The sequence below is a fragment of the Filicampus tigris genome, chromosome 9 (assembly GCF_054856515.1).
Source record: "Filicampus tigris isolate MCC_2025a chromosome 9, RoL_Ftig_1.0, whole genome shotgun sequence".
In the NCBI taxonomy this organism is placed as follows: domain Eukaryota; kingdom Metazoa; phylum Chordata; class Actinopteri; order Syngnathiformes; family Syngnathidae; genus Filicampus; species Filicampus tigris.
The window spans coordinates 2,002,501-2,011,787 of record NC_141225.1 but is presented as its reverse complement, the minus strand read 5'-3'; the positions used below and the strand labels follow the sequence as shown (position 1 = coordinate 2,011,787).

The 9,287-nt window shown below is 36.9% G+C and overlaps 2 protein-coding genes across 2 annotated transcripts in view; one reads left to right on the top strand and one right to left on the bottom strand.

Annotated features, from left to right (window-relative positions):
* Window positions 1–468: 468 nt before the first annotated feature.
* Window positions 469–2,032, bottom strand: tp53rk (TP53 regulating kinase). The gene is made up of 2 exons (XM_086040767.1): window positions 1,773–2,032; window positions 469–1,303 (listed from the first exon to the last, which is right to left on the bottom strand). Exons 1-2 carry the CDS (start codon window positions 1,993–1,995, stop codon window positions 813–815), a joined length of 714 nt encoding a protein of 237 aa, XP_085896893.1. The 5' UTR covers window positions 1,996–2,032; the 3' UTR covers window positions 469–812.
* Window positions 2,033–6,311: 4,279 nt separating this feature from the next.
* slc2a10 (solute carrier family 2 member 10) overlaps window positions 6,312–9,287 on the top strand; it is a 14,161-nt gene continuing 11,185 nt past the window's right edge. The window contains exon 1 of the mRNA XM_086039474.1: window positions 6,312–6,534. The gene's annotated coding sequence lies outside the window, so the exon portion shown is untranslated. The remainder of the gene's footprint in view (window positions 6,535–9,287) is intronic.

Genomic DNA, 9,287 nt, shown 5'->3' with positions numbered 1-9,287 from the left:
ACTCAGACATAAAAATATTGCTTGCGTCAGGCCAAAACCTTGTACCCCCGAAATAGGAACTTTTCAAGAGACCCCAAAAATGGCAAGTTTGTTCAACTATCAGCATTGCATCGTGAAAGAGACCAAGCCATTTTCAACACCTTAGATTGGTCAATTATGTGAAAAAACACCCACGCGTATGGACTGACCAGTGGTACAGATTTTTGAAAAAAAATATTAAGTTTACCAAGTTTCACTTATGAGGTTTTGGCCCAACGCCAGGGATATGAATGTCACTATAGTGACCCATGCAAACAACCCAAAAACCTGCTTAAATATGACTGGTCAGTGGTGGTATGACGGCATGTAGACGTTTTCAACGCTGATGGCTTGGTATGCCAAGTACCATTACAGCAGGTATTGAGGTGAAATGCAGTTTCAGTATCCTCACAGTAAATTTTGCTCATACACATCAAATCAAAAAGCCACTCACGTGTCCAAATATTTTTAATGGTGCATTTTTTTAACAGTAGTGTAGAAGGATTGTTAATCTAGTAAGCATTGCCTCTTAAACTGAAAAATAATCTCCTTGACGGAGCAAATGACCAATTTATCCATAATTTTTTTAATGGATTATGTAACGTAATGCTTTGATCTGTTTTGACACCAGTGTTGTATTGGGCAGAATAATGCAATCTGGTGGATTGAATGAACTCCAAACAATCGACTGAATTCTTGTTTCACATATTTTAGTTACATTTTCTTTATTTCATAACGACCACTGATCAGCAAATTATTAAATTATATTTGTTGAGTCATGTTGCAGAACTCTTTCATCCCACCATGGACCGCTTCCTCCCCCTCAAACGCACTTCATCAAGTTTTTTCATGACTGCTTCTGATTTTTGGGACGAGGCTGTGTAGCTCTTCAGTAGTGTCTCAAACAGTGCCTCTGTGTTGGGATGAGTACTGAGGAAAGCTTTTTCCAGCACATACAAATCTACCCCCTTATCCTCTGGCAGAGCAGAGATGTAACTTAACCCAAAATCGATGAGGACCAGGTCAGACTCGCCATCCTCCGGTGGACACCTCAGTAGCATGTTGGAAGTGGTCAGGTCACCGTGGATGACATCCTCGTCATGCATTTTGGCCAGGATGTGGCCCATCTTCTTAGCCAGATGTTCCAGCTCCACATCAGGACAGGAGGAACCAGAAAGCTGTGCGGAAGCAATGTGGTCGCGCACTGTCGAGGAATGCAGAATTTCCTCCAAGAAAACGCAGTGGGAAGTGTAGTCCACAAAGTAGACTACAGGGGCTGATATGCCTAAAAGGAGGGAATTTGAAGAGGAATTAATTTCAATAAAATGGTTGCTTCATTGTGAAGTTGGTCTCGAAAAATACTCTACAAATGTGATGAAATGTGCGCTTTTCATGTGAGTCGTCAAGTACAAATTTGAGATTTTGTCACTTTGAATATTCATCTCGTCAAGTTTTGGTTGTTGAGTTTGTATTTTTGTTTTTCTTCTTCAGTAGGATTCGGTTTGCTGCAGTAAACCTTTAGCTGTTGGACAAGATTATATTCCTTATGTTGAAGTTCTGTCACAATATTTTCGCTGAAGGAAATTACTTTGAATTTAAAGAATTCACATTTACGGACAGGGGAGCCTAGCTCTTCTAAATCCATAACATCTGAAATAATGGATCTTATACCATCACAGTAAGTATCATTATTTAAAAGGTTGGAGTCAAATTTCTAATATTTTTATGTTCCCTTCTCGCAGTACTGTACTTGCCTGCTCTGCGGCAACGAAGAATAGAACGAACCTCTTGCACAGTCCGACGGTGTGTCAGTTTTTCGTCCAACACTGGGTGTCTGTAACGTTTCGGGAACCTTTCTTTCACAATAGTCGGCCTCCCCAGAAACACAGTCCGGTATACTCGCGCTTCAGCGCCTTGCTTTAATAGCTCTGCTTTGGCAAGAAAGTCGGGTGGCGCCATTCCGTTGTCACTTGCCATATTTGTTCCGGTTCTGCCTCTTCTAGGTAATAAATGGCAGTTGGGAAATAAGTTAAGTCGAATTACTGCCACCTATTGGTATGGAATGTGGATTAAATATGCTTTTTAAACAAATCCATCATCCATTATCCTCACGAGGGAATGATCCTCACGAGGGTATGAACGATACTTATAATAAATATTAAGGTAATATTTCATGTTCAATTCCTCTAAAATAATGACATTTACGGTAGTTATTTCCTACTTTTTTTAGTGTGCTGCTCAGTCCATTGTTTTCAAATGTAAATTTTAATAATATAGTAATTAGTTCTTCTGTCTCTTCTTGTCCCTCTTATCACTCTCATTTTGATCTCAATGTTTAATGTTTTCTGTCTTGCGTACACTTACTGTAGTAGAGGACAGAGGTGCTGTATGGTCTTCTCTTTCACATTCCTCATTCATCAACTCCCTCCATCTACTCTGCAGCCTTTTCTCAGTTGTCGGTTACATTTCCAACTCTGTCTTTAATCGTCCTAACCTGCTGACAATCCTTCCCAGTCTGATGGCCAGTTTGTAAAATCTTGCCTCAACCCTTGGTGTCCATCCTCTCGTGCAACTCATCATACACCTTCCAAAAGTATGTTTGGCGCAAACATGACACTGCTAATCACAAAAAAAAAAAAATCCTACAGGGTGGTGGTAGCATCTTGCTTTGCAGCGTTTGGTTTTTTTTTTTGCTAATTTCTACAGCTGTAACTGGGGCCTTGGCCTAAATCATTCAGCATGACAATTTAAAAAAATACAAATAATGATAATAAATAATGCCTTGGGATTAACAGCATTTTACTTATACAACAGACTTCAGATCTGTTCTTAATTAAACCAATAATGAAAGAAGAAAGTGCATATACCATCTGAAACTAAATCAAACATGAGAGAAGGTAGTCTGTCAGTCTGTAAACCAATCAGTCTGTCAGCAAGTCATTTTGCCAACCAGCTAGTCAGTCAATCCTCCTCCTTTTCCACAGTATAAATTGGCAAAATGTCTTTATGTGATGATACGCCATTGCATCCGTAATTGCTTTCCACCTCAGATCTATTTTGTCAGAAGCAGGAAGAGTTGGCTGGTTTTAGGTGGTGGTGGTGGAGTAGATCTAACTTGTGCAGCCCTGTCATTCCCACTAGTGGTTCTTTTGAAGGTGTTGAAACAAGTTGCTTGTGTTTGAATTATTCACTGCAACTGTTTTCAAACACACTTTGCACCGGGGATTGTTTTGGTCCGTGTCCGTCTCGTTGAAACCATACCACTTTCACACTACAGATCTCTTTTTGCCCGATTTATTAACTAAATGCTCAATTGCCTGAGCAAACGTAGCAGAATCGCTGGTAGCCATGTTGTTGTTGTTTCGGACTGCGCGCTCGTGGGAGGAAGCGGAAATGCAGAGGAAACTACGGTGGCTTAGATACACCAAGAATAAAAATTGAACGTACCGATTTGAATCCATCCATCCATTATCTGTACCGCTTATCCTCACAAGGGTCGCGGGGTGTGCTGGAGCCTATCCCAGCTGTCTTTGGGCAGTAGGCGGGGGACACCCTGAACTGGTTGCCAGCCAATCGCAGGGCACACAGAGACAAACATCCGCACTCACAATCACACCTAGGGGCAATTTAGAGTGTCCAATCAACTTACCATGCATGTTTTTGGAATGTGGGAGGAAACCGGAGTACCCGGAGAAAACCCACGCAGGCACGGGGAGAAACATGCAAACTCCACACAGGGAGGCCGGAGCCGGGATCGAACCCACGACCTCTGAACTGTGAGGCGGACGTGCTAACCAGTCGACCACCGTGCCGCCCCCCGATTTGAATGTTATTAAAATCGTTTTTATCCAGAAAATTCAGTTACGGTTCAAAATCACTTAATCGAGTAGCCCTACGCCTTCACTGGTCTAAACATGGTATTCTGATTAATATTGCGTTTGTGGAATATGAGTTAAGCAGCAAAATCCACCGTTTTTAGCCATCTCAAGGGGCCGCCATTTTGTCACTTCTGTTGACTGAAAATGACATCACAGTTGCTCAGTGTTCAGGCAACGACCAATCACGGCTCACCTGTTTTCTGAAGCTGAGTCATGATTGGACGTTATCTGAGCCCTGAGCAACTTTGATGTCATTTTCAGTCCACAACAAGTGACAAAATGGCCGCCCCCTGAGATGGACAAAAACAGGTGGATTTTACTGTTTAACTCATATTCTACAAACGCAATATTAATCAGAATTCTGTGTTTGGACTAGTTGCCTGCATAGAACATATTCTTGTAAAGATTTTTTGGGGGTTGACTTCCTCTTTAACGTCAGTAAGGAGCCGTCAGTAAGGAGCTAGACTCGGCTTTGAAATCATGCATTTTATTCACACAAACACCTTAGGTTAAGTGTTGTGCTAGCAATGGCTGCTATGAAAAGGTGAGAATTCTAACTCTCACTGTTTCCTAAATCTCCCCCTCCCTACTTTTTTTGTATGTGTTTAGTAAACATTGGGGCAGTAACCATGTATAAAGTTAATTGGTGTTAGTTTTCCACCAAACCTTGTCAGGGATTGCACAAAAATTCCTACATATCTGAGTAGTTGGAGCCAGCACTCAACTGCCTGAGGACCAGTAGAAGAATCATTTTAATATCATCTTTTTTATTTGTCATGTACTGTCTGTCAATTTTTGTGTATTACATCATGTACATACACAAAAATTGACCTCTGCATCTGACCCATCGCAGTAGTCGACACACCAAACACTGCAGCTACTGAAATGCCTTGGGAGCAGCAATTCAGTCCATCCATTCATTTTCTATCCCACTGGCTCTCATTAGGGTCAGGAGTCATTCAATTAACATATAGTCTACTAGAACACGTCAAACAAGCAAAGGTAAAGACACAAAAAAATTGCTCACATTCCATATGAGAGCCCAAAAAACTAGTTCACCCTTTCTTATTTACTTTACGGCTCAAATAACAGTCATAGTTATGAATGTCATACCGGACGGGGCACTTTCTCCTAATCAAATCCACAACAGCATCTGTGCATCTTGCCACAAAATCTGACTCGATGCAGTTTTCGATACGTGTGGTGTGAAACGATTGGAAGACAGTTAGATTTGAACGTGGACCGATTCGATGCAGTTCAACTCAGTGAGATTATGATTCGATTCGCGAGGGGGTCTGATGCAATAACTTTTTTTGTTGTCATTTTACAGACATTTAAATGAACTTGTCAGCACTGTAAATGTGCCATTTCCTTCTAAGATATATCCCTCCTATAAAAGACGAATCAATACGTATCTCCATATATTTTTGAGTGGAACGATCCGTTTCGGTTCGACTCAATATATACAAATACTGTGGCGACGCCTGAGGGGAAAAAGGCGAAAGGATAACAACAACATGCATCCATACATACACATATATATTTTTTTCCAGACCAAGTACGAGTACAAATACAGATTTGATTACTTGCCAATACTAATTTGGTATCATTACATCTTACAATTGTGATGAAATCTGTCATCTATCATCACATAAATGTTAGTCCTTGTTGTTTTTAAGCTACCCACTTTTTGTTTTCCTCCACATTTTTTATCCGATTCAAACCGTTCCAACATCAACATATTCCAAAATTCTCACCATCCTGGCCATTATTATTTCTACATTTATTTCGCACTATTCCACATTTTCACTCAAAAATCCCCATTCATTTACAATTAGACATTCAACAAAATAGTTTCACATCGTTCCCATTCCAAATTCAAAATGTTCAGCTCGTTCAATTCGTCTTGGGAATTATTTTTAACATTCCCCAAATCCTCGTATACTAAAAATTCAAAATATTTTACCAAAGTATTGTACATTTTCAGCCATAAAATTCCCAGTTCAGATATATTCTACATTATTGCCTCTTTCAACATTTCTCCACCGATTCAAACCATTCCAAATTCATATTCTGCTCATTCAAGCTATCATTTCAACTACTCCCTTTCCCCAATTAAAAAATATATATCAACTTTAACTTCCAAGTTTAACATATTAACCTCCAGTTTCCGCATTTCTTGATCGATTCAAACAATTACATCTTCAAACTATTCAGCCCTTTCCCAAAAATGTCAAAATAAAAGCGTCATATTAAGATTTTTTTTTTTTACACATTAACCTCCAATTTCCATATTACCTGACATACAATATTATTATTGTTATAATTGTTATTTCTACTGTATATGTTATTGTGTATATTGTATATAGAAATACCCGTGGGAAAAAAAAACAGCTGCAGTCTGCCACTGGGTGGTGGTATTTCAAAACAAACGTCGTCGTTTTCCTTGAGTAAAACTTGAGTCTGGGTTCTTCTGTGTTAACAAGGTAAAGGATACCATACTTGTGGGAAGGGAATGCTCTCCGCCTAAAAAAACAAGTTTATTTTAAATGGGACAACACATGGAGATCGTTTGTCACAGCCTGAGGTGAAGAAGGCGGCATATCGAATTCCAGGAGTAAACTCGGAACAACCCACTGTGAGTTCACACAACCTTCATCTTCAACGTAATGTGAAGGGAAACAAGATAACTTTCTAAATACATTTGGAACATACACCACGTGTGGCAGGAGAGGAGTGACGTTACGTCGATTTATTTTTCCCGAACAACCATTTTCTCTTCTTTCTGCAACTTCGCATATGTTCACGCGTCCGATATGCCACGTAGCGTAAACATTCCTGGAGCACTAGTAGGAAACACTTATAAGTTATTATCCTCCCACGATGTACAGTACTTTAAAAGATAATGACTTTAAATTGTACTTATCGCTGCAGCTTGTGTGCGCTCTTGTGTTTTATTTATGTTAAAATGTTTTTGAGGAGAATGTTTATGCTTTGACAAAAAGGCTTCCTTCGCTAATTTAATAACTTTAATTATCATGTGGTTTGGGCGTGACCTGAACGTTAATTCAATAAATTCCATTTGAAACGGATACACGCTGCTACAATGAGTTTCATCGTATTTTTATGATTTGCAATTTTTGGTTTGCATTTTATTTTTTAGCCATAATGCCGTGATGTAATTGATTGATTGATTGATTGACAATTTTATTTATATAGGGCATTTCATAACCGCTAGAGCTGTAACAAAGAACTTTACAAACAATACAATAAATAGAACAAAAACAATAAAAGGCTGTGATACATGTATAGATAATCATATTCATAAACCAAAAACTAAAGACATTTAATTAAGAGATTCGCTTTAATTTCCGGTGTCAATACTTGATTTATATATTTTGTAATACTATATTTTTAAACCTCTTTTTAAATACTGAAAATGATTCACAACTTTTCAGTTGTATTTCATAATTATTACATAAATTCACACCTTTTGAAGAAACACACATTTGCTTTATGTTTGTTCTTGTCCCTGATTTTTTTAAAGACGCTTGTGCCCCTTAACCTAGAACAACCTTCTCTGATTTTGAACAGTTTCTGGGTACTGTGGCAAAGTTGATTGTTGTAGGCTTTATACATTATTTGTGCTGTTTTAAATTCAACTAAGTCATGGAATTTGAGAGTGTTTAACTAACTTCACAAAAAATGGATTTGTTGGTTCTATATAAGGAGTGGTTAATAATTCGTATGGCTCTTTTTTTGTAGCTTAAAGATAGACTGAGTGTTTGTTTTATAAGTGTGACCCCATATCTCCACACTGTATGTCAGGTATGGCAGTAATAATGAGCAATATAATATATATAAAGATGCCTTATTTAGGATATTCTTGGTTTTATAAAGGATACCTATAGTTTTTGAAGATGTTCTTTTAACATTTTCTATGTGTGATTTCCAACATAATTTTTCATGTATAATGAGGCCAAGAAACTTAGTTTCATATACTCTTTCTATTTCAATAGAATTGACGATAATTTTGACTTGTTGTTTAATATGTTTGGTACTAAGGATTATATACTTAGTTTTGTTTAAATTCAGAGATAATTTATTAGTGTCAAACCAGTTTTTTTTAATACATTTAATTATTCTTCCACAGTCTCCAGAAGCTACTCAAGGTTTTCTCCAGAGCAGTACAAAGTTGTATCATCAGCAAATAGAACTTTTTTTAAAACATTAGAAACACAGCAGATATCATTTATATAGAGTATAAATAGTAGGCCAAGCACTAACCCTTGAGGGACCCCGTGAGTTATCTTCAACTCGTTTGATTTTAAATTGTTAAACTGTACATACTGTGTCCTGTCATTTAGATAACTTTGAACCCATTTTTTGCCAAACCTCTTATACCATACCTCTCTAATTTTTCCATTAATATATTGTGATCTATTGTATAAAATTTTTGTAGGTCAATGAAAACACCAACAGTAAATTCTTTTTTATCTGTACTGGTTGCAATTTCTTCCACAAGTTCCATTACTGCCATAGATGTGGTTCTTTTTTCTCTAAAACCATACTGGTTTTCGCTTAAAAGATTGTTTTGTAATAAAATGGTCAAGTCTATGAGTAAATAGTTTTTCCAGAATTTTTGAAAATTGTCGTAGTAACGATATTGGTCTATAATTAGTAAATAAGTGTTTGTCTCCAGTCTTATAAATCTGAATAACTTTTGCTATTTTCATTTTTGATGGGAAGACACCAGTATTAAATGACAGGTTACAAATATATGTCAAAGGTTGCACATGTTTTATAATACTTTTAATTAATGTCATATCAATAATAAAACAGTCAGTGGACCTTTTATTTTTTAGTGTTTTAACAATATTTAATATTTCTATATCATTTACAGCATTAAGGGACATAGTGGCAAAATTATTCTGTGTATGTTTATCTATTTCATATTTATTATTATTTGATTCTGGAATTTCTTTTGCTAGTTCACTTGCAACATGAATAAAATATTCATTAAATGCATTAATTATATCTGTTACCTTATCAATGACGATATTATTATTATTTATAAAATATTCTGAATGGTTGTATTTTTTAAAGCCATTTCTTATTATATGATTTAATATTCTCCATGTTTCTTGTGTGTTACTCCTGTTCTGTTCTAATAGTGCTTGATAATATTATCTCTTGCTAGTTCTCATGATGTTTACTCATTTATTTTTATATTTTTTATAATTAAGTAGAGCTTCTTTTGTTCTTAAATTTTAAAAAACGTTTGTATAGCAGGTTTTTCTTTTTACATGCATTCAGTATGCACTGTGTCATCCATGGCTTACTCAAGCTTTGACGCTTAGTGGTTACTGTTTTTAATGGACAATGTTTATC

Bases quoted from the DNA above. Each gene is read 5' to 3' on its own strand.
- tp53rk (XM_086040767.1), bottom strand. From the start codon at position 1,995: ATGGCAAGTGACAACGGAATGGCGCCACCCGACTTTCTTGCCAAAGCA. The intron at 1,304-1,772 runs GCAAGTACAGTA...CCCTCCTTTTAG, and splicing joins TCTTCGTTGCCGCAGAGCAG to GCATATCAGCCCCTGTAGTC.